The 24,988-nt window shown below is 33.9% G+C and overlaps 1 protein-coding gene across 2 annotated transcripts in view; it reads right to left on the bottom strand.

The window, feature by feature from the left end:
• The window catches only part of LOC119083084 (cerebellar degeneration-related protein 2-like), a 57,435-nt gene that overhangs the window by 26,634 nt on the left and 5,813 nt on the right, over positions 1-24,988 (bottom strand). Inside the window, exon 1 of one of the 2 annotated variants that reach the window (XM_037192719.1) lies at positions 11,078-11,469. The exons of the other annotated variant lie outside the window; for it this stretch is intronic. Within the exon in view, the coding sequence (XP_037048614.1) occupies positions 11,078-11,150 (73 nt within the window). The 5' untranslated portion in view covers positions 11,151-11,469. Of the gene's footprint in view, positions 1-11,077; positions 11,470-24,988 lie in introns of those variants that run through there. 2 annotated transcript variants of the gene reach the window in all.

Here is a 24,988-nt window from a genome sequence, read left to right as displayed (position 1 = left end):
CTCTATAATCGGTATCCACCATTACAAAATAAACAACATAAAATTTCCATAGTCAAGTTTGTTAAATATGTGAAATTATACTGGCATAATACAATCTCCTGTAGAAAATAATCATACCATCAGCGATGAACAATTCAATTTTTTTCAAATTAAATTCTCACCTTTTGTTATCGTAAAATAGATCAAAACACTTTTCTTAACACGGTGTTGTTTCTTACAGGTTTTCTCACTTCTCCATACAAAAAATAAATAAATTTCAGAGTTTTAGACAGAGCAGTATATTATGTTGCCAAAGCATTTTTACGACAATTTTGCAATAAAAAAATTTGGTTTACAAAAATATTGAATTTCGCTTTTATTTTCGCATATTTTAATTTTGATTGTCATTAGTAACATTTCGTTTTAATTATATCTGTAGTTTCGTACAAAAAATCAGCGGAGATTGCCAGAGTTCTTTGTGAACATAAACTCTGTAAACATCTGTCCGTCGGAGCAAGGTGAGAACTTATCGTGAAATAGATTGACTTACATATAATGAGACTTCTTGACTTTAACAGGTAAGATTGCCTGTTATAATGTTAGAGATAACTTAGTTCAAAAGCTTAAACCCTTTCAGTTAGGTTTTGGGGTTAAAGGAGGAGCGGAGGCTTTGGTTCATGCGGTACGTCAATTTTGTACAGCTGATCATGGTGAGCCGATTGCTTTAGTTAAGTTTGATTTTGGTAATGCCTTTAATAATATGTTTAGAAAGTTTATGTTAGGTGAGGTGAAGGATATTTGCCCAGAGTTGCTTCCTTTGCTTCAGCAGTCGTATAGGCTCATTTCGAATCTTTATTTTCTTGATGAACCATTGTTCTCGAAAAGAGGATTCCAGCAGGGTGACCCTTTAGGCCCTCCAGGTTTTTGTATTGGTATTATGAGAATGACTCATTCTCTTAGCTCTAGGTTAAATGGGTGGTATCTTGATGATGGTTGTGTTGGTGATGTACTATCAGTAGTACTAAGTGATATTAGGAAGGTTCTGGCTTTTTGTGAATTGTCTGGTTTGCCTTTGAACGCGAATAAGTGTGAGGTTTTCTTCATTAATGCTTCTGGGGACGATGAGACCCGCATGTATGCTGAAATTTCTGCTATATTGCCAGGTATTAAGAAAGTTGATGAGTCTACGCTTGAAATATTAGGCTCACCAATCTTTGAGTCAGGGTTAGAGAGGATGTTTTCGTCTAAAATTGAAGCGATCAAATTAATGTGCGATCGTTTGAAATTGATGGACGTCCATCCGGCTCTTTGTGTTTTTAGGAAGTCGCTAGGCAGTTGTAGGTTCAATTATTTGTTGCGCTCTTCTAAGGCGTTTCTGTTAGTCGATCGCTTGAAGGAAGTTGACGAGATCTTCCGTTCAACGCTTGAAGCCATCACGAATGTTAAGATGGGCGATTTTCAATGGAGTCAGACATCTCTCCCTTTGTCCTTTGGAGGTTTAGGGATCCGGAAGGTTGAGGACCTGGCATCCCCAGCCTATTTGTCGTCAGTGTATTCTTCATCAGAATTGTCGAACCAATTATTGGAGAAATTTGATTTTAAAATAATTGATGACGCTATTCTAGGGTTAATTGAGGTAATTCCTCGAGATTTTGTTCCACATAGTGATGAAAATAAAAAAGGTACAAAAGAATTGGGATATTCCGAGGATCATGGATAAGTTTGGTTGTATGTTGGAATCTAGTGAGCCCGTTACTCGTGCAAGACTACTTGCGTCATCTACTAAAGAATCTTCAAAGTGGCTGCAGGTGGTCCCATCGAGTCAATTGGGCTTATTATTAGATAACAATACAGCTAGAATTTCCGTTGGTCTTCGTTTAGGCTCTCAATTGTGCGAAGAACATAAATGCCTCTGCAGTAAGATGGTTAAGAAGGATGGATTACATGGCTTATCTTGTAAAAAAAGCGGAGGATGGATACCAGGACATGATGAAATAAATAAAATCTTTTCTCATGCATTTTCTTCAGCAGGTTTTCCAAATATAATACAGCCTCCTGGGATCTCTAGAGATGACGGTAAAAGACCGGATGGTGTGACTCTAATTCCATGGAGTCATGGTAGACCGATACTTTGGGATGTTACCGTTAGAGATACTCTCGCCCCTTCTTATGTAAATGAATCTTCAAAGAAGGCTGGTGCAATAGCAGATAATGCGGAAAGACATAAGCATAATCATTACCAACTTTTAAAAGAAAATTACTTTTTCACTCCTATTGCATTTGAATCACTAGGTAGCATGGGTCCAGAAACTAGAATATTTATAAAGAAATTAGGATCATTGATGCGACGGGCTTCCGGTGAATCGGGATCTATGGATTACCTATTACAGAAGGTTTCTATTGCCATTCAACGAAGGAACGCTAGCTGCATTTTGGGAACATTAGGAACGAATAGAATTGATGATTTTTATTTATTGTAAACTTGTTTTTTGAAAAGACCGTTTTTTTGCTGGTTGCGCCTAGCAGCCTTTTTTTTCGCTATATTGAATAAATCTAAAATTTCGATAAAAAAAAAAAAAAAAACTTCTTGAATGCTCAAAATTTTATCCCTGTTACCGTTCAAGCCGTGAACTACTGTTTTTAACATTGTGAAACCAGATGGTTCGTTGTTCATTACACGATAATTATGTAATGAGTAGGGTAAAACATCTAAATACCAACCATCCCTCTACGAGCCTTCCCCCAATTACGAGCCCAGTAACAGAAGATGGCACCAACATTATAAAAAGAAATATTGTTTTAATTACGAACCTCCCCTAGTGGGCTCGTAAAAGCACAAAATAAAATCAGATTTCCTTGCCGCAAAAATCGATATCCCGACATAATCGGCGATCCACTGGATGCAAAGTCTGATGTTGTTGTGTATTTTGCTGCGTCTAACTCCGCGCGTCAGTTCTAATTTAAACTGAAGGTAATTACGATGACAGAGTGAGCGGGTCGGGTGGTCGCTTTGCATAATTAAAACGACTTTGGCAATTTATTTGAAAACTAATAATGGACGAATTTAGAGTATTTTGAAATATGTATCAGTTGATACGTTGTAGGTAATGTCAAACTCATGCTTGATGATTTCGTCCGTGAAGTGAAAGAGTCTTTGCAAGTTTTCTGACAATTTTTGAAAATTTTCCATTCATACTTGCTGGCATAATAATGACTTGTGTGTGATTCAGTCTTGTCGAAATTGTTTTGGTTACAATGCAATCTTTTGGATGGTCTATTTGCATTATGCACCCTCCGTCGTACTGTGATGATGTGATAATAGGAGTCTATTTTCAATGGATGACTAAGGAGGTATTATATAGAGAGACAAAAGTAGTTAGCATTAATGTTAATTGCATATGGTTGCATACAAAATGGTTTTTCTCGCTTAAGAAATTCAAGATCACTACCTCCTGCGGTAAAGAAAAACTAATTGTTAAGGTGTTTACTTGAGTCATCAGCAGTCAAGCGAACTGACTATTTAAATTAATTTGAAAACTAACCTGTGCCGGATTAAACAACAACTTTTCGAAGTAAACACCAATACCAATTTTTCTTGAATAATTCAGCTCCGTTTTACTCTATTGTGAGACTATGCAGTGATTTTCTTCATGGCTCAGTTGCTCAGTATCGCACATTCATCAAAACCACTGGTAAATAAACGATGTCAGATGAAATGTTCGTGTAGCTCAAATATACTACACATTTATGCACAAGTTAGTTAATCGTATCTCGTCTGTATGTTACCAACGAACCGATTTTTTTTCTTCTTTTAAAATATAATTTATATTCAAACCAGCAGAGGTATAGATGAGATTACATGATATATTGTGAAAGATAATTTTTTCCACGATTTTATGAGATGAGAATGCAAGAACTTCCTCTAGGTACACTCTGGGTTACATGGCTATTCTGATTTCATTTAACGAATAACCTCCATCTATCGTTTTACTGTAAACAGCGTACACATTATCATCACTAAGTAAATTAGTTATGCATAATGGGGTTATTGTTATTAACATTTCTTGATGTTAAACTTTTCTTTCTTTATTGCTTTATTGTATGTAAAGATCGGCTCAAAACATATTCTAAAATAATAATCTTGTACTACGGTGTCTTAAAATGATTGCTGACTGATTCACATCATTTCGGCTCAACTATTTTTCACATTTATATACACGGATTAATAACGCAAATGCGATAAAACCAACTGTTTTCTACCAATGGTTTGCCAAAACAAGAAACAAAATCAGAGTGAGTTAATCTTCGAATTAACAAATAAGATCCGACATTCTTCAAACTTTATTCGGGGTCGGATAATTATAAAATGTTCGATTACCTTTTACCATCTTCATCTATCAAAGCAATGAAAAAAACAATTTGGAATTGCCAATGAATCAAGAAATGTCTACTATAATAGATGCTCAAATCAGATCTAATATCTGGACGCATTCTCTTCCATAAAAGATGTTTCAGATATTATAAGTAATTACTCGGTTCTTGTAAGTTATTTTTAATCGATACAAAACACGATTTTAATCAAAAATTTGTTCTCCAAAATGCACCGATTTTTTTATAAAATTTATTTATTTATTTGTTTATAAAAGACGACACCCATTTTTCCCTATTCTACAGCCGCCAAAACTGTGACTGAAGCCGTTCGCAGCTGCTATTAAAAAAAAAATTGTCCGAGCAACTTGGTAGCTAGAACAATATGTTTGGCCACATTTTCAATCTAAAGAATATCTTAAAACAGTTTATATTTAAAAATATTGGGTCGGTTATTTCAAAATTGGCGGCTGCACATACCATAGAACAATTTTTTTTTGCGTAGAATAATGATTTACGGCAATTAAAAATAACTTACAAAAATTGCCTCGACTAATCGACATTAATATTTAAGCAGCTAAATACAGAAAGGGACACGTAACATTAGTGAATCATAATAGAAATAAAGTTTCGGTTGTAAAGTCGGATTATGTCATTTATCTTCCATGTGTGACTATTTCATACATTACTCGTTTCTGTATATAAACTCTAAGCCATACGTTATTCTGGTTGTCTAGGGATATAATTTTATTACTCTTCTAGGGTAAATTTTATTTCCGTTTTTTATTTTGAAGAAAAAAACCAATGACCCGACGGAGATTCGAACTCCGAACCTCCTGCATATCAACAAACTACGCTAACCATTACACCACCGAGTCTTCTAATATACCAGATATGCATACTCTAATGTTGCAGCGTGGGACTCAATTTATAAAGTACATAAGCAACATGTACTACAAAATTTCGTGTGTGTGTGTGTGTGTGTTGACGCCATGTGTTTTTTTTTCGTTTAGAACGAAAAAAAAATCAAATTTTGACTAAACGGATTCTCTTCATTCAAAACTTCATTGTTTTGTGTTTTACCGAAGGATGTCTTTCGTAATTAGTTTTTCAATTGGACAAATATCTGCTGAGAAATATGCCATTGCATACGTGGTGTATCAATATGTGAAAAAGCGTAAGGTCTCAGTGCGCAGCAGATATTCGTTCGATTGGAAGTTTACTTACGATAAAGAGATCAGAATACTTTCTTTGCAATTTATTTTGATAAAACAAAAAAAAAAAAAAAAAAATGTTTGTTGCGGGAAGAGAACTCACGATCTTATGCATAAAAAGTTCACGCTCTAGCCGATTCGGCCATTGAGACTCATGATTACATTTGATTTTGTTGTCATGAAACCCCGCATGTATGTAGAACATAAGCAATGACCATATATGTGTTAGTGACTCTGTCGCAGGTAGTCTGATCATTTTAAAAAGTACATAAGTATTTAACATGCACGACAAAATGTCGCGAGTGTATGTGTGACTCGCATAATTTATTTAGAACGAAAAATAATCAAATTTTGACTAAATGGATTCTTGTTATTCAAAATTACGTTGTGCAGCTTTTTATCTCAGGATTTCGGTAACGCAATTAGTTATTCGATTGGACAAATATCTGCCGAGAAATGTGTCATTGCAAATATGGTGTAATCAATATGACAAAAAGGCTAAGGCCTCGGTGCCCAGCAGATATTTCTTCGATTAAAAATCTAGCTACTATACTGGAGATCAGTTTATTTACTATTTTTTGTGATAGAAAATGAAAAAAAAAAATGGAAAAAAATGTTTGTTATGAGGATAGAACTCACGATCATATGCATAAAACAGACGCGCTCTAGCCGATTCGGCCACCGAGATTCACGATGATGTTTCGATTTGTTGCCATGATTTTGTTTAATTGTCACACATGATGCCTTTGTATACACATAAGCCAAACCTTTCAGTGGTGTTTGTATGTCTTCGAGTTTATATACAGAAACGCTGAATGTATGAAATAGTCACACATGGAAGATAAAATATCGTATTGCTATGTGAGAAAAATCTCGAATCACTTCTTATGTACATATTGCATACACACGCGTTCGCTTCGCTCACTTGTTATATACAATATGTACATACGAAGTAATTCTCGATTTTGTCTCACATAGCAATAAAATACTATAATTTTCCTTTACTAGGGAGGAAAAATGGACTTTCCGTCCCTAGGGAAATGTCTTTCCCTCTTTCGTAAAGGAAAACGTCATACTACACTCGGGAAATAATTTGATATTTCGTATCACGATGAGCAACACAAATATTCCTTCCCTTGTATAGTAATATACTATTTTTTTGATAATTTCACAGATAAAACACATCGTCAGACTATTCGAAACATTCATAAAGAAACGCTTTAAAAGTCGCCTATTAAAACTTCATCCCTCTTCTCCAACAGATTTTGAACATTTTCTTAAATATAAAAAAAACGTTTTTAGAACTGAGCTATTTATGGGTCAGTTATTTATCAGACACAAAATTATGCTAAAACAACTGAAGCAAGAATAAATCAAGGAAATCGACGTATATAATTAGTTGCGACCGAAGTGCTTACTAGTTGCGTTTTTTGTTCGTGTAATTGCAATAACTACCTCCAGGACCCGGTGAGTAATAGACAATTTTTTTTTCAAACCGAACATAATGAAGCTCGCCGCCCGCCTATAAAAAGCATTATGCACATATTCCATTCATTATGTTAATGAAGTCATGGTAGTTAAGTAATTTAGCAGACTTCAATCTTCGGTTCATAAAATGCAACTTTAGTTCACTAAACACAGCTGTTAAAATTAGCTAGGTTCAAACATTAATTACATATAAATATGAAAATAATGCGGATAGATTTACGTTTTTTTTTTTTTTCATATATGCACTGGGAAACGATTTTTTACATTAACCAGCAGAATCATTTTATGAACAATGAAAAACCGACTGAAAGTCGCATTATATCCATTACTTACAGTCAGTGAATTAGTCAGTGGCATAATCAGTTATATTGCTACTCGTAATATTTAAGGAACATTGGTCAGAAATTTTCGAAAATATTGAATACTTAGACAGACATCATATTGTCTATAAGGTGTAATTAAACACCATCTGAGAATGGTGACTCACAAGTCTGATTGGAACGTTCACAGTTGTGCTATGTCGTAGTGATGGTACAAATTTTCATTTTCAGAATGAGATGAGGATAGTGATTCGAGCCATCAACCTGTACTGTATTTTCTGAAGCCCAGACGAGATTGAACTTTCAATTTCTATTTTCAATCATTTGAATTTTTACTAACGCTTCCTGAAGGAAGCATAATTACAAACAACATTTTCTGTAAAGTATGTCGCAAATACATAATAACGAAGAGTAACCAGTTAGGTGTTAGGTGGAGAAAATCAAGCAAAAATTAGCAAACTAAATTGAGAGAAAAAATGAACTGTTTGGAATTTTTTTGTATATTTATGATGGGTTTCAGGTTGCACCGTACTAAGTTAGAAGTACCGACGCAGTACAGATTAATAATTGTTCTAAAAATTCAATTCTGCGTGTATATTTCCAGATATCTCTTAAAAACTCGATAAAATGTCGAAGGCTAAATAAAATGCACATTGCAAAAGGACCCTTGACCTTTGATTTACAAATAAAATCGATCCTTTTTTAATGTCCCTTTAAAATGTGTCCCATGGGTTTACTTCATATAAGCCGGTTCCCCAGTCTATGTAATATCATATCAGCCCGAGGCTACTTCCAAAATATAATCATTCTAAGTCAATTGTGTTAGACAAACCTTTCGGTTAATTCAATCCATTCATAATTTTTAGCGCATAAAACAAGTGTGGGTTATGGTCTCAATTCGGAAGCTTTGTGGAAATGAACAGAATGGAATAATAGAAAATTTCCAACCATATTGAGTAGAAGTAAATTGTAAACATGTATACAAAACATGCTTTAACTACTTAATACTTATAGGCAAGAAACATTTTCATACGTTTTTCTACATTATTGAAACAATGCAGCCAAGAAAACCTTTTTTTCAATCCATTCATTCCTTTTCTGAGTACACAAAACATATTTTTTTCAGTTGATGGATGCAACGAGTGAAAAATTTTCGTATCATGTTGCACAGTAACTATTTTATCTGGTTGTGTATGAAAAACGATCTACGAGCAAAAGTTTTGTTTATTTTTTTTTCACTTACATTCAACCATTTCTGTATTCATAAAAAATATATATTTGAAAGTAGGTGAGTTATTTACAAGTAAAAGTTGATGGAAAAAAAATTGTTTGCATGAATTTGTAAACGTGTAGCTGAAAGATAGTGAATTTGTAAATATTAAACTTCTATTAAGTCTGTTTGAAGAGAGGGGTGTAGGCATGGGAAATATTTCTACTGATCGAATAATTAACGGACATTCATTGAATATCAATAAATCCATATCGATCAGTACATAGCGTACAGAGTTGTCGATATAATCTGACATATCAAAATCAAAAGATTCTTTGGCTCCTTTTTTCGGTTAATACCTATCGAGCCGGTAGCACCGACAAACCAGTAGAGAGACATTCTTTCAAAATTTGTCTAGACAAAATCGGACCGGTTTTCTTCAGGGGTGACTTATCCCTAGATGGGTGAGTGAAAGCCTAATGGAAACATTTCTTATGAAATCTTCATTACTGGAAGTAATTTTGAGCTATGTAAAACGTGAGGAGCAAAAAGGTGGTTCATAAGTAATGATTCGGTATAACCAATCACCACCATCTTTATCGTTATTGTAACTGACTTGTGAGTTCAGGATTCTCCGACCTATTAAATGCAGTATAAATTTTGATTTTTTTCTTTACACCACCGTTTGCTCCCACTTGATCATATCGTTTTTCCAAACTCATATCACATTGCTTGATATTACTAACACTGGATCTGATATATTCGTGACATAACGAAGCGTATTTCTATAGATAAGTTAAAAGAATAGTAGCGATATCCAATGTTCTAACGTTCAAGCACCCACTGTTGTAAAGTCTGAGTCAATATTTCTCTCAAGCTTTGATTGCCTATAACATTTCACGTTGATCGAAAAATTGAGTAAAACTCCATTTACGATTTGAATTTCACTACGAACGAGTAAAACCGAGATTAAATTAGGTAAAATACACAATTTGTATAGCGACGTCTACGTCCACGTAGAATTTCTGAAATGGTTCTATAGACCGGCTTTAATGTTGTTAAAATGTAACTCTGAGTTTATTGACTGATATGATTAAAAACCTCCAAATTGACTACGACTACCACACACCAGAAACAATGATATTATTCAAAAAGTTACTTCCCTATTTTTCGATGGTGTAATTTTCACCAGCGACACCTGAGACACATTTTAAGTCGATTAAGTTCAATATACCATAAAACAAAAGGAAATATTCGACAACACCATATTGCTTATTGATATTGATACCCCATAACGTTAACGTATATATCGAATAACGGATATCTGTTTGCATGCAGTCAATTCCGACATACCATACTGTCGCTTGCAATCAATTCGTACATATCTTTTTGTCCAAGCGCTAATTTGTACTCTATAAATATAAATCATGTCTGTGTGTGATATTTAGGTGAATATTAATCAATTAATATCATGCAAAAACAACTCGACTTTATATAGTAATTGTTAGTTAATTTCGAGATAGAGCCATTAAGAATTGGATTCACCGCTAAACGAAGTGCATGTATATAACAGTTTGATGAATGTGCTGTGCATTAATAACAGTGTGCTCTATCACGTTTTCTTTGATTATTTTATTTGTTACCGATATAAAATTCGATTTTCTTATTTTCGTTTTGTTTTCATGAAAATGGCATTTAAAGTTAAACGATTAATTTGCCAGACACATACCTTCATTGTTTATCTTTTCCAGTTTAGAAATTTGTCTGAGTTTTTAGACAGGTAAGAAGTAATGGTCTTATAAATAGCTGCATACCGTGTTGCTGTAATATGAAAAACACTTCACCCTAGGTTTAGCTGAATGCAAATACTAAGGCTCGGACTGATACCCGAAAGGCTTTTTGATTTGTATAAGCGAAGGACAATATACAAATTTTCGTCTTTCAACTCCTAAATGACTTTTGGGTAGCCAGTCCGGCCCTGACTTTTATATCTAGCAAAAAATCGCAACAAAAGGATCTCAATTTGTGTTTGGCCTTTGTTTAGTAAATTACAGTGGAAGCGAGTGAAATGTAAACACGAATTTGCTTCATCTGTGCTGCTCAGACAAACAAAACTGCTACTCATACGTCTTTATAAGGTTTTACCACTACCACGCGCGTACATGTATAACTATTTCATTAGTAAACAAGTATGAGTTTTGTTTGTTTGAATGGACCAGCTGAGAAACCTGTGGTGTCTAAATTTCACTGACGTCCCCTGACATTTTAACAAAAAAGAGTTTTGAAAAGCGTTGGAAAATCGGATCGTTGGATTTATTGTAGGACAACAGGGGTAAATATTACGAGCTCAAAAAACTACTGATTTTATATTTCGGTTTAGTTTTTGAGAGTGAGATTCGATCTCGCTGTCGATTTAATAGCGATTTAAATTACTAGCACATTAACATAATCAAAGTAAAACTTAAAATCTAATTAGGAAATTGTATATATAAGCCTACCATCTAGCATATACTGCGAAGAGTCCTCCTCCGCTGCTGCTGTTGTGAAATTCGATCCATTTAATAAACTCATTTTATTCCATTAAATTTTGAATATCCAACTTCAGTTTAATATCGCGGGCGTGATTGTAGCAACTTAAGTGTTTTTTCTTTTAAATGTTTCCAATAATTGAGCACTCACATCAAATTCACTTATCACTTCAATGCAACCGTTTCTACCAGTTTCTAAATCAAATATTATTTTGAAATCTCACATTAGCCACTTAAGAATCGGATTAACCTTTAAAAAATTTACGTTAATTTGTCATTCAACTATCACAGACAAATGTATGCCTATGTCAATCCATGCAAAGTATTACAATACAAATAGATTTTTTTATTTCGCTTCCATTATAATGTTTGACCGCGTCTACATTTCGACTGGTTTTTCAATTTTACCTCTAAATACATTATTAATGTGTGGCTGTGATGAATATATACTTTACTAAATTCAAAATTAGAAAATACAAAATTTTTGATTTGCCAAATAAATATTTTAGAAATATTTTCGTTGTGTGAGATGACATTGTCGAATGGTCAGGGTCGGTCCGCTATAAAGCTATACATTCTGATTGTAATTTTCAATGCAGCTGATGTAAGTAAGTATCTCTTTCGTATTAGGCTATACATGCTCGAAAATGAAAGGAATTCGATCGGTTAAGTGAGTATTATATCAAAAGATAGACAGATAAAGTTTGCTTTGCTCAGAGCCGTACAGTTTGTTTTGCTCAGAGCCGTACCTAGATGATTTATTTGTCTAAATTGTCTAAAAAAACACAAACTTTTGCATCTGCTATAATACAATCAAACAGTGAGCTCTGACTAGTGTTCTTTTATTTAGCAAAGTACACATTGAAACTACTGAAGTAAAAGATTTTGCATCAATACATTGAGAATGTGTATACATTAGATCGAAGGAAGTAACAGATTGGATGGATTGGATGCTGGTCATATTCTTGCCGCCTGTGAAACGTTTCCTCTTGAGCCCCGACTGTCAATTAGACGAAAACTATTGTGGATCATTCACCTGATAAGTTTTTAAGCGAAAATGGAATTTCAAGGGTTGAACTCCAAGTGTCAATTTGGATGAATAAAATTTGGGTCGAAATAACACCGGTCTCAGAAATTTGTTTAATCCAAATGTATGACGTGTCGATATTTAGAGCGAGATGAGTTTGGCGTAACCTTTTTTTTGGACTGTTGATATTTTAGTAGTAGTCCCTCAATTTTCGGTATATTAGATAAAACTTTCGTAGTGGAGAGTCATTGAAAGCGATTATGTTCAAATCTATACCGAAAAGCGAACTGCGAAAAGCAGAGAGAGACTTTTACGGTTTACGATGAGAGACACATAGAAAATGATTTTCAGTTTGATTCAGCTGTTTTCATTCAATTGGCACACAAAAATGTAGACGTGCAATCGTGCGTATAAAGATCGTACCAATCATTATAATGTGTGCAGTCGGCTCGTAGAGCTACATAACATCAAACAGCTGAACGAAAACATTATAAACCAACAAGATGAAATCGTTATTTATGAGTCTTCGTCAATTGTAATATTCAGCAAAACAACTTAATTTTCAGTTCCTTCAGAAGAAATACATGCTGTCTACATGATAATCAAAACAAACTGTTTCATAACATCAATTATACGCTTTTTGAAGAACCAGAAAAACGCATGCGTAATTTTTTTGCTCGCGTCATTTTGTCTTTGCAATGAATTTACATTAATTATTTATAGGTATACCGACTTAACTCTTTTTTGTATCTACTTTTGAAATAAGAAACATATAGACGTATAATTACTTAAACCAAGGTGTACTGTGTAAATACACGTATACAGTACTATAGGATGATTGTTAATATCTCTTTCAGAGTATTGAACTGTGCTAAGGTCGTTTGTAAGGAGGCAGTGAAAGAATTGTAGATGTAATGTAAGCACAATGTGTTTGTAAAGTAAGTTCTGTGTAGAGCTCTGTATCGACTGTTAAGAATAATTTTCAGTTTATATATGAATTCATTCAGATGCTTAATTTTAAAATGCAAAACTCTCCTCTGTACAGTATTCGGTAATCACAATGGAAGAAAAATTTGTTTTAAATTAGTATTTTGAAAAGACGTCGATAGATCACATGTGGCTTATCTAATTGACACTTTAATCACTCGTTTAAAACTGAACAAATAATTAAAATTTTGCTAATGGCAGAGTCGAACTAGATGCTCAATGTTACACCGTGCAAAAGGTGATAAGGCCCATTGTTTTTGGCAGTAAGATTAAAGCATATTGAACACTGTGCTGGTCGTCGATTTATTAATTAAAAACCTAATTTGCTTATTAAGAGTACAAGGAGCGGGTATTTGTAAAATGTAACTAAAAATGTATCTCCCCTCCTCCTAATTAAACGGTTCATCTCTCTAACTAGGAAGATGTTAACCCGAGATTTGAATTTTCGTAATTCTGCTTATTTGTTTAAAAGATCTAGTGACAAGCTTTCACCTTATCACGGCTCTAATATATGCGGCACGACAGACACACAACAATATTTACAACGATCGAATAAATGCGCGAAACTAAACTCATGTGCAGACAAACAGAAAGATTGAGTTGTATCGTAACTGAATATCAATACGCTTGAAACGTTTGTTGTATATAAATTTTGATTGTGTGGTGATTATAATGACTTTTTAAAAGGGAATGATTATGACTTTCAATACACCGAAAATTAAGTGATGAAGTAATAGTTTACTATTGAAAAAAGTTAATTAAGAATGAAGTTTATTCGCTACTGCATTGCCATTGATAGGAAAACTCTCTTTATCATCACAGCGCTCTGACCGAGCCAGAAGCTTACTGCTAAGGTTTCGACATTTTTTTTTTTGTTGAAATAAAATCAATCTTCTTTCTCTGTTTCGTCTTGTAAGATCGATGCTTTCAAAATAAACTTCACAAATTCACATTGACAATTAGCCTCACCACCCAAACGAGATTAAATATAAAAATACTCCCGCGCTATCTACTTACAGCCCTCTTTGTGGAAACGATTATTCACTTAATGTATTGTGCAATTCAGCTTATTTTCAAACCGGTTGTTTAAATATGAAGGAAGCTCACATTAAGTCATGCGACAATACTGGTTTGCATGATTAGGGGAGGCTCGCTGAAATGAACCCGGTGAATGCAGTATAGAATTTGAGAATAATAATTTATCGTTTCTATGTTCGGCTTGTGATAATGGAATAACCTTCAACAACAGAAGTATGATATGATTACAGCACAGCTGTTGTAGTTTCTGGATGGAACAGATTTTGATTTCTTAGCCATTTAATGTACGCAGTGACGGTATTTGAGTTTCTTTATGTGCTGGGCTCAGAGACGAGACACTTTTGCTAATTTGGCTCTTCCCTTATTATCATTTTGCCGGCAGACTACCGAAAACTAACGTGTCGGAAATCGTACACGTTTTTGCTCACGTTGTACGTTTTTACCAAACGAAGCCGAATGGATAAAATTTATCGTCACAACATTCACAATTGAAAATTGGTCCATACTCCAAGGTCACTCTTCTCAGCAATTGTTAAAAACTTTGTTTTCTATCGAATTTAACACTACACTCGATAGTCAACCATTAAAGTGGCTAATGCGTTTATAACTTTCTAACTTTTTTTTAAAAGAAAATTCTCTTGAACAGGAAACGGAAAATCACACCCAGACAACTCATGCACATAAAAATTATGTGTGTATTCAATGTACCGAGCACACACAATTTTTGAATTCTCGAAAAATGACCGAAACAGACTGACGATTTGAATGATATATCCATATAAACACTTCGGGCAACGTCAACTTTATAAGCGAAAAAAAAATCAATAATTCCAGTGTTGGTTGCACCATATTGTGAATGCTATACACAGATCTTTTAACACTTTTTCAGCATACAAATTATTGCAACATAGAGTTAATACGTGAAATATTATATTACTCATATTATGTATTCCGAGTTAGTTGTATAAGTTATTCATGTGTTGAAGTTGAGTAGCGTTTTAGAACAACCAAAAACAATGATTTTTTTTAACTTTTGTCATTCAAGACAAACTGGGTATAGTTGTGTGAAAGACATTTCGTCACCAATCGAGTGTCACTGGGAAAGTGTTATCCGACCGACTCTTGCGTGATTTTAGTGTTATTATCAGACAGTCTTAAGCAGGTACGACGGTGTAGAGTCCATCTCTTGATTTTGCAAAATCAATCGACCTTGACCTCTTGCCATTCTCAATCGACACTTCGTTTATGCTATAATGGATCACACAAAAAACGACCACATTGATTGTAATACTGCGAAAAGATTGACGGCAATAATTTGTAAATTTACAGAAAATAAACAACAAAACTTAGGTGCTCACTCAGAAAATATTACATTTTTATTTTTAAAAAAACCACTTCGCGTCGAAGAGTTTTATTCAAACTGACTCACTGTCTGAGTTTTAAATTTATACGCAATCGAAAATGCATATTGTTTTCGTTTGTTGTAATATGCGCTATATACGTGATATTTTGCTTCTGTGTTTGTTTGGCACACAACAATTTAATAGGGGAGGTTTGCATGCTCAAAATATCGATTTTGTTTCGGCAGTGCAACTGTTTTTCTTCATTTATAAAACGGTCTTATAATGTTTGATGATGAACGAATTAGTAGTCTACGCACCGGGGGTTTCACAATGAATTTTTCACGTAAATATAACCATTGAGTTCGTTATTGTGAATAGTTCATATTTTTAATTGGACTGGAACACGAACACTCTCGATTATTAAAACAGACTTTGTATGGAAGATAAATTAATTCGAAACGACAGAAACGACTATGATGAATATTTATCATGCATTCAAAATTGTTAATATCGTTACGCTCTTTGATGGAATCATTGAATGGCAACTCCCACTCTATGACGCCTTTGCTGGTGCTAATCCAAGGAATAAACCGAAAACCTTCGCTTTATCGGACCATCCACTCGGGCACTCCGAAATATTACAGTCTATTCTGTAAGTGTTTCTTTGTGTACGACAGTACGACATTGCTCGTGTGGTCATCACATGTACAAACAACTAATTCGCACAAGGAGTCATTGTCAATTACTGTTTAGTAAGTGTATGTCCTTACAGTTGAACAATTGTAGGGCATTTTCCGTACCTCTTCTGTGTATGCATCTACGCATCCCTATAAAAAATGAGGATTGACTCACAGTTGACTCAAATTAAATTAAGTCAATTATGTCACCAACGACATAAGTCATATGTGGCACATAATAATTGACTCTTTACAGCACTCGTAGCGTAAATACTAATTATACGATTTCCAAAAAATTGCATCCCCCGGTTCTGTATCGAATGAAAATGCGCATGTCACAACATATGACATAAAGGAATATCGACCAATGAATCATGAAAAAAAGCATACTTGTATGACAGTGTGTGCTGTACACATTGAGATTCAAACAATTAATGTATAATTTCCGGTACAGTTTTTTTAACGGTTACCATGAAAACAATCAACTGATTCATTTCTCACAGAGAAATCATTAAAAACGAGTGTGAAGACGAATTTTCCATTGAAATTGTGGCGATGAGCTCTTTTCTTTTGTAGCAAAATGGTCGTTTTATAACCATCCTTGGTAGATTTCTTCCTCCAATTACAGACATGGCCTATTTTTGGTAATCCGTAAAATTCTTTCAAATTCTCAAATATTTTTTTCAAAAATTTCGAAGAACTTTTAGGAATTAAATTACCAAAAATAGGCCGCAAATACTATCGAATTTATAAGATTTGATCACAATAATATTAAATTTAGGTAAATATGGGTTCTAAGTAAAAATCTGTTACTTCAAAATCTAAACACACACAAATAAATTTATGTCGAACATGTGGAATTGGTCTAAAAGCAAAACGCAGCTGTTAAGACTGAAGAAAATGTACAGAAAATTTAGGTAGTTTCCCCAGTTGTATAAATATGTTGAAGCGTATATTTCGCTATGAAAATAAGTCACCACTTGCGAAATGGGGATAGTTTATGCTGACAAGATCTATGATAAGGGAAAAGTTCATCTATACCTGCGTAACCACAATTCATCAGTTGGTGGAAATTGGTTAGAATATATACCATTCTTCGGTGCCATTGATTCCCTAGCCGTTCTTTCATTCCTAGTCTATATTCCGTTATCAAGTTCGTTTAAATTTGATCAATTGATAATTCAACGATAAAAAAATGGTTTGCCTCAAAATACAAAGAAATTGTGCACGAAATATCATGGTAATGAAGCAATAAGTCAAAGCAAGAGTCGGAATGGGATTTTTGCAGAAATGGAAAACTTACAAACAAATATTATAATTTCCATTTCATGTCGTATATTTTTGCATTTTATACTTCCGTTTTATTAAAACCAGCTTATGATGAAAATCTGATGTTTTTTTTCAAAAGAAACGGAAAAATAACATAATCCATGCGTAAGCTTTTGTGTTTAATTTATTTATCTAAGCGATAAATATTATCACCTGTCCACTGAATTGAACATTGGATTTATTTGAAAAGTAGTCTTTAAATGATGAAATAATGTGTATTGTTAAGTGAATTTACAAAGAGAAAGTTTATCTGGCATAGCTTTTTGAAAGAAAATCTTGAAAATTTTAAAAAATTATTTTATTTTCAAATATGTCACAGATTCAACAACAACAAAATCGAAGATAAACATTTTGCTGTGACATGGATTAATTCGGATTCTATAATTCATTTTAACACTTTAACGTTCGTTTTATTCATTTAATTTATTCAACCATAATTAACTGTCTCAAATTTGATGACTTTCATTTTCAAGAGATAAATATTCTAAAATTATCTTTTGATTAACGGCAACAGTTTTTAGACTCATACGTTTTACCCACCCGGTTCACTCATACAATCACACACCGGCAATGCGTACTTATACAGTTTTCCACTCATACGCGCTATGTTCGAATGTCAAAATTACTTAACTAGAAGAATAATTCGAAAATTACACTTCAGTTCTATGTTGTTGTCTCGTTTTCGCTTATTTAATAAAATAGTTTATTGCATTCGCGGTGTGATTCCCCGAAAAATTACTTATCTAGAGCGCTAATTCATACATTAATAGGTTGCTGTCAAAACAGTCATATGTTGTTGTCTCGTTTTCGCTTATGCAATAAAGCATTGTATTTCATATGGAGTAGGATTCTCGCTGTCGCTCGAGGATCCTACTCCATATGAAATAAAGTACTATTATCACATACGCGCGATGGTCGGCTGTCAAAATTACTTAACTATAAGTTTAATTAGAAAATTACACTTCATAGACCTGAGTTGTTGTCTCGTTTTCGCTTATGTGATAAAATAGATATATATATATATAAAGTTGTGTGTTTGGATGAGTGGAACACCTGAAGAAAATCTAAACAAAATATTTCGTTGACATTAACTGTATTTCTATTTATCCAACGCACTTCAAGCAAAAGTGCTATTAATGATAGCTGCCAAATAGAGTACTATTTTGTATGAAATTTTATCCCCACTCTTTTTAGAGTGTAAAGTTTTGTATGGAGCACTGTCAAGTTTCAGTACCTTTTCAGAGTACCACTTTTGCTTAAAGTGCGTTGATTTATCCTTTAAGAACTATGAAATATTATCTCGGATTGAGGCAGATAAAATGAGGACTTATATTAATACATGCATGCATACTACACGAGTCGTAAGATTTAAGGTGAAGAATTTTCATTTAAAATTAGTGTATATAATTTACCAACGGCAAACAAATTGAGTATAAAAACGGTTGAAGTTGAAAAGTGTAAATATTTAGCAAGTAATCCCTAAAAAATTTAAAAACTTTGTATGATTTGGGGAACTCAATTCATTCGACCATATAAGTCGCACGGGTATTCCAGAATCAATAGTTTTCTAGCTGGAGTTTTTCTCTTTCACACTTTTACTTGTGTAAGTTTGCCATTCATTAATAAGTTATTATGTTTCAACTTTTACGTAATGACAATGCCATATGGCAAAGGCGACATAGGTGAAAAAAAACCAACAAATTGATGTGAATTAACTATGAATGACTCGGAGAATTGAAGTTGATTTTTAACATAAAAAAGTTTCTCTGTATGTTTAATCGATGGGTTCAAGGGGAATTAATCCTTAGACAAGCTAATAAAAAACGATAAACTAACAGTAAATTGAAATACTGTAAAACATGTCTAAGTTGACCACCCTCTTCTTACATGATCATCATGTCATGATGGGACCATAATGCGAAATTTTCATCTCCTCGTTCCAAATGAATTCAAGTGGTTCGAAATCGGAAAAGATTTGAATTCTTTAAGGTCAGTGAATGGTAAAGGGGCCGTTCATAAATTACGTAACGCTAGAGGGGGGAGGGGGGGGGTATGATGCAAGCGTTACGGTTCTAACAAAATTGGGTCAAACTTGACCCTTTTAGCGTTACAGACCCGGGGGGGGGGTCTGAAAAATGTTGATTTTTGCGTTACGTAATTTATGAACGGCCCCAAATCGGATACGGGTCTAACGATGGGGTTAAAAAAACTGTAACTTCCACCTACTTGCTTGGTATTTAACTATTCAACATTGAGGTCGTTCAGAAGCTACGTGCAAGGTTTAGGGTACAAAACGTAAAATGTTTCTGATTTAGAGACAATTTCATTGATCAATGGGTGCTGTAACAGACCGGTAGAGGTGTTTTGAAATTGTAAAACAATAGGGGGACGGGAGTCTCAGAAGAGGAATATTTTTGTGATATGTAATTTATGACGAGTCTGTTACTACCGTACACAGCAAAAAAAAAACTTTAGAGAGGCGAGTTTGTGAGAGAAAATGTATGAAATTCTCTCACAAATTCACCTCTCTCAGGGTTTTATGCGTTGTACAGCTGATACGAGGGGCATTGCGAAAGTTTCTGGAATTGGGTATTTCTGATGCAGCAAGTCATTTGAAATTATTATATTTGTAAACTAGATAACTTTTGAATATAGTTCGCTTCAACGGAACCTACAAATCTTTTAGGGACTCCCAAGTAGGACCCTCCAAATATATACACTGCATTTTTGCGTCTTTAAGGACTTACAAGTCGATTTTACCCAGGGCCGGACTGGCTCCCAAAAGGCGCACTTGTGCGATGAGCCAAAAGGCGCAAGAAACGGCAAGAAACGAAAACTTATTATTTAGAAAGAATGTAAGCATATGCTTCCTTTCAGCTGTTACTTGCACAAATACTATATATTATTTCGGATACAGTTTGTTATGCTACAGTTGAAATTGTTGAAAGTACTAAATTGTATACTAGGCGAGCAGAGCGAGCGATTTTTTTTTTAATGAACCGTTCAAAGCTGAAATTTTATTGAAAACTTGCTTTGGAGTACAATTAAATTATTAGAAAATTTTTTAGTATTCCTGTGAAGAATCGCCAATATCAAATCACAAAAAAAAGAAATTGCCAAGAAAAATCGACAAAGTGTAAGGAAACGCCAGAAAAGAGAATAAACGCTAAGAAATGTGAAAAAAGCTACGAATGGAAAATTTGTCTTTCTAGCGTTTCTTCACACTTTGACGATTTTGACAAATAAATAAATAAAAAATGGTCAATCGACAAGAGGAATCACCAAACGCAGAAAAAATCGTCGAGGTGTGAAAAAATACCAAAATCATTTTTTTTATCTTCACGTTTCTTCTCACTTTAGCATATTTTATTCATTTACAAAACGTAAGCGTTTAGTGCGATCCTAGCAATTTTATCCTTCTATGCACATCGTACAGGGCTTATTATTGGGAATTTCAGTTCTCAAAATTCTAAAAATTCTAAAAATTCTCAAAATTCTCAAAATTCTTTAAAATTCTTAAAAAATTCTTAAAATTCTTAAAATTCTTAAAAAGTCTTAAAAAATTCTTAAAAAATTCCCAATAATAAGCCCTGACATCGTGAGATCACAGTAATTTTATCATTTTACAAAATGTAACATAAAGGCGCTTCGTAAGATCCTAGCAATTTTATTATCTTTTGTTGATTTGCTAAATCACCAGAAAAAACTAAAAGTGTGAAGAAACACCAAGAAGAATCGACGAAGAAACGCCAAGAATGGAAAATTGGTCGTTCCTCACGTTTTTTGGCGTTTCTTCACAATTTGTCTATTTTTCTTGGCGTTTCTTCACGCATTGCCGATTTTTCTTGTGATTTAACAAGTTAACAAAAAACAACGCCAAGAAAAATCGCCAAAGTGTGATGAAACGCCAAAGTCTGAAGTAAATTCTGAAGAATTTTTTTTTGCGATTTGACTTTGGCGATCTTTTTTGACTGTTTTTTAGGCATAGGTAAATCACAATCATGTGAAAATCGACCAAATGGAATTTTTCGTTTAAAATCCCAAAGTTTCTAACTTATTAACGTCGTAAGATTATTTCCTTGACTGTGAGTCAGGGAAAATGTTGGTCACAAATTGTTCACTATTCCTTGGAGCGAAGCGTCTGTTGCAAGGAAAGATAGTTTGTGTTTCCGTTTCGTTGGACATTGCGTTCCTGTTCGATAAATCTGACGTTCCCTAATACATGCATGTATGATCAAAAACCTTAAATGCAAGAAAATGTTTGTCAGAATTTAGCAATTCTTTGATAACACGATGGAGATTTAAATTTCCGATGTGAAGTTCGAAGATGGGCTATGACGGACTTGTGACTCGGAGTTATTCCCGACAGAAAATTTGCCTCGTCACTTGATACCTTGAGTAATTCTCAACATATTTCCAACTTTGTTATTCGACGAGGAAAACATCTGAGTTCCTAATTATTCCTAAAAAAATTCTCGAAATGATTTCTTGGTGTTTCTTTGTATGGAATAAAAACGGATTGTTCTGTTCAATGGGTTTCATTTTCAATTAAGGTAACCAAAATCGAAATTCAGACAGTCAGTCAAAGAATCTGACCCATCCAAAAAGTCCTACTTCTTGTTGAAATTAACAGTTCAAAATTTTTGGAACCAAATTTTATCATAATGATCAGAGAAGACTCTAAGCGAAGTAAAGAGTTTGTACTGAAGAATGAACTTCTTATTATTTTTAGTAGTAGTAATATTGGTCTTTTCATCTGGAAGATTATATAATTATATTAAAAATATATTTTTTTACCAAAAGTAATAGAGTAATTACCTCTATCAAAAAATGGTTGATTGATAAAATTCCTGAGGTTCGTTAGATTGAAATTGTAATCACATCGAAATTTTTATTTCCAACAAAGATAGCTTGAGTAACTATAAATTACTAACGTTCAACAACTCGCAGATCGTATAATTGAACTAGGAGAATCAAAAGAAATTGATTACAAGCTTAACTTCAGATCACTTCAGTTGCCGAAACTATTGTCAGAACTTGTGTGCAACCTCTATCGTGTGCAACCGCAGCTAATTTTTGTGCAACTACACGTTCTGTCAAAAATTAGGCTTGTTCAAAATCAAGTAGACGAAGTATTTACACGCTTAAATTAGCCCCTACGACGCAAGCACCTAAAGAAAACTCATTTATTGCGCCTGAAATCGAAGGTGAAACTGTATTCCGTTGAAGGTTTAAGAACTATTTTCATTAGCGCCGAAGGCGAAAATTTTCGCGTTTTTGAACGAAAAAATATAAAAATTACAATTAGCGCCTTTTACAATTCATAATATGATAATCTAGACAGGCGATACAATAGTACATTTTTTTTTTGAAAAGGCGCAAAATCCAAAAAGCGCACTTGTGCTTTGCCTAGTTGCCATATATGGCCAGTCCGGGCCTGATTTTACCGATGTTTGACATTATCAATGACAAATATTGAACTTAGATTGATAGAACAGTGTATACAAGTGGTATATAAGAGCTTGCAATTGAATCACTCAACTATTTCAGGAAAAAAATAGAAAATAAATATTCACGTAAAACATAACCTCAACGGCGGCGCCACTAAATAAGTTGTTTTTGCATATCATATGTAATGAGACTCTTTTTCGTAGGGCAGAACTTCTTAGATTAGAATTTTATTACACCTAAAGTTTACACCAAAAAATATCTTCGTACATATATCAGGGAAACCTGTAAAATACCTGTAAGACCACCTATTACGGCGACGATCACTAGATAAAATGGATTTTAGAGCTCATCTTGAATATTGTATAAATCATTTTTCAGTCATTTGATAGCTGAGAGAGTAGTTGACAAAAAATTTCGTAGAGGTAAAAAAAAAGTTGCTGATGGGGTGGATCTCTGTGGGGCCAAAGTCTCCAAAAGCAGAGTTTTCCATTTTGTCATAGAACGAGGCTGTATGAATGGTGTGAGTGTGCTTGAATAATTGTCATTGTCATTGTCATTGTCATTGAAATGGACCTAACTTTGAATACAATTACTAAAATTACTAAAATATTGAAAAAGTAAAGTAAAATATACGAAATACGGTCCGAAACATACAGCAATTTCAACGCGATATATGTGTTTGAAGAAATATGATGACATCGTTTTTTACAAAAATTCTCTTCCAGAGACTAAGGTTCTTTTGTCAAACTTATAATAGCCATTTTACTTAAAAAATGGTAAATTTTAAGAATATCCTAACTTCAGTAACTTTTGGAGTGCCCTCGTGCCTCGTATCTACTTAACAAACAGAGGAAACAGATTTTATCAACAAACTCTAAATCGTTTTCATATGGCCAAAATAACCAGTAAGAGCCACTAGTATCAAAAGTGTGCATTCTACCTGGTAAAAATACGATGTGTAGATTAGATTAGACTGGAAAGCAGAAACCTAGATCAAATTTCCTTCCTACCCCAATTTTCCAGTTTTCAGCAGAGAGTCGTTATGGCGTCTTCCATCCTGTGATGGTAAATTCTCATCGTGGAGTTAATAACACTCATTAGGTGTGTAACACTGTAACATGCATATGATACACCCGAGCAATATAAAATACTATCACATCATGTTTAATGCAATAAATAAGTTGTAATAAAGAAAAGTTTATTATTATTTGTTTCCGATGTTGTAGCTCAACTATTACTGCATTTCATTGCAGTTCAGACGAAAGTCATTACTTTTGAACTTTTACTTATTGTTTTTTTTGGTATTTACATTACGATTTTCAGTTTATCTGATGAAGAAGTTGCTCAATTAATTGAAGGATTTCATTGAGTGATTAATGTTTGTAAATGAATTTATTTATTTATAATTTATTGTATATTTATCAAAGTAAAACGTTAGTTGATTCCGAGAGAAAGAGCAAAACAAACTTTTATTGGTGTTATGATACAAAATAACCTCATACCAGTATATATGGCCGTACGTTGCCAGAAGATTAACATCGAAATGCTTTGTAGATTGATAGCTCCATGGGATATATCTGCAATTGTTTTGAAAGCGCTGTTCTAAATTTTCACAGAAATTTGGAACAGTTAGAGAGACTGTTTGTCTCTTAGCTTTGTAAACATTCAAATTGAATCACACAATAGTACATTTTGTACCAACTACAAGTCGACTAAAAGTCTTTGTTAGCGTGTGAGCAGTTTCCAGAACGAGCCAGAATCGAATACGCTAAAAAAGCTTTTTAGTCCGAGGTACGAACATCATTTTTCATATCCGACGGAGGGTCCTACGTATGAAATAGTCATTTGTGTACCTGTTTTGGACGATTGATTTTAGGCAATTTCGCGGATTGTAGGCCGAACGAAGTGAGGTCTACAAGCGAAAGTGCCTTAAATCAACCGTCCCAAACAGGTGCACATGTGAGTTTTCATGCAGAGGGCCGGAAACCCGAGAAAATTCGAAAAATTGCCCTCATTTTCGGCCCCGAGG

The sequence above is a fragment of the Bradysia coprophila genome, chromosome X (assembly GCF_014529535.1).
Source record: "Bradysia coprophila strain Holo2 chromosome X, BU_Bcop_v1, whole genome shotgun sequence".
Taxonomy (NCBI): Eukaryota; Metazoa; Arthropoda; class Insecta; order Diptera; family Sciaridae; genus Bradysia; species Bradysia coprophila.
Note: the sequence above shows the minus strand (reverse complement) of the source record. Positions and strands in the feature narration are given on the sequence as shown.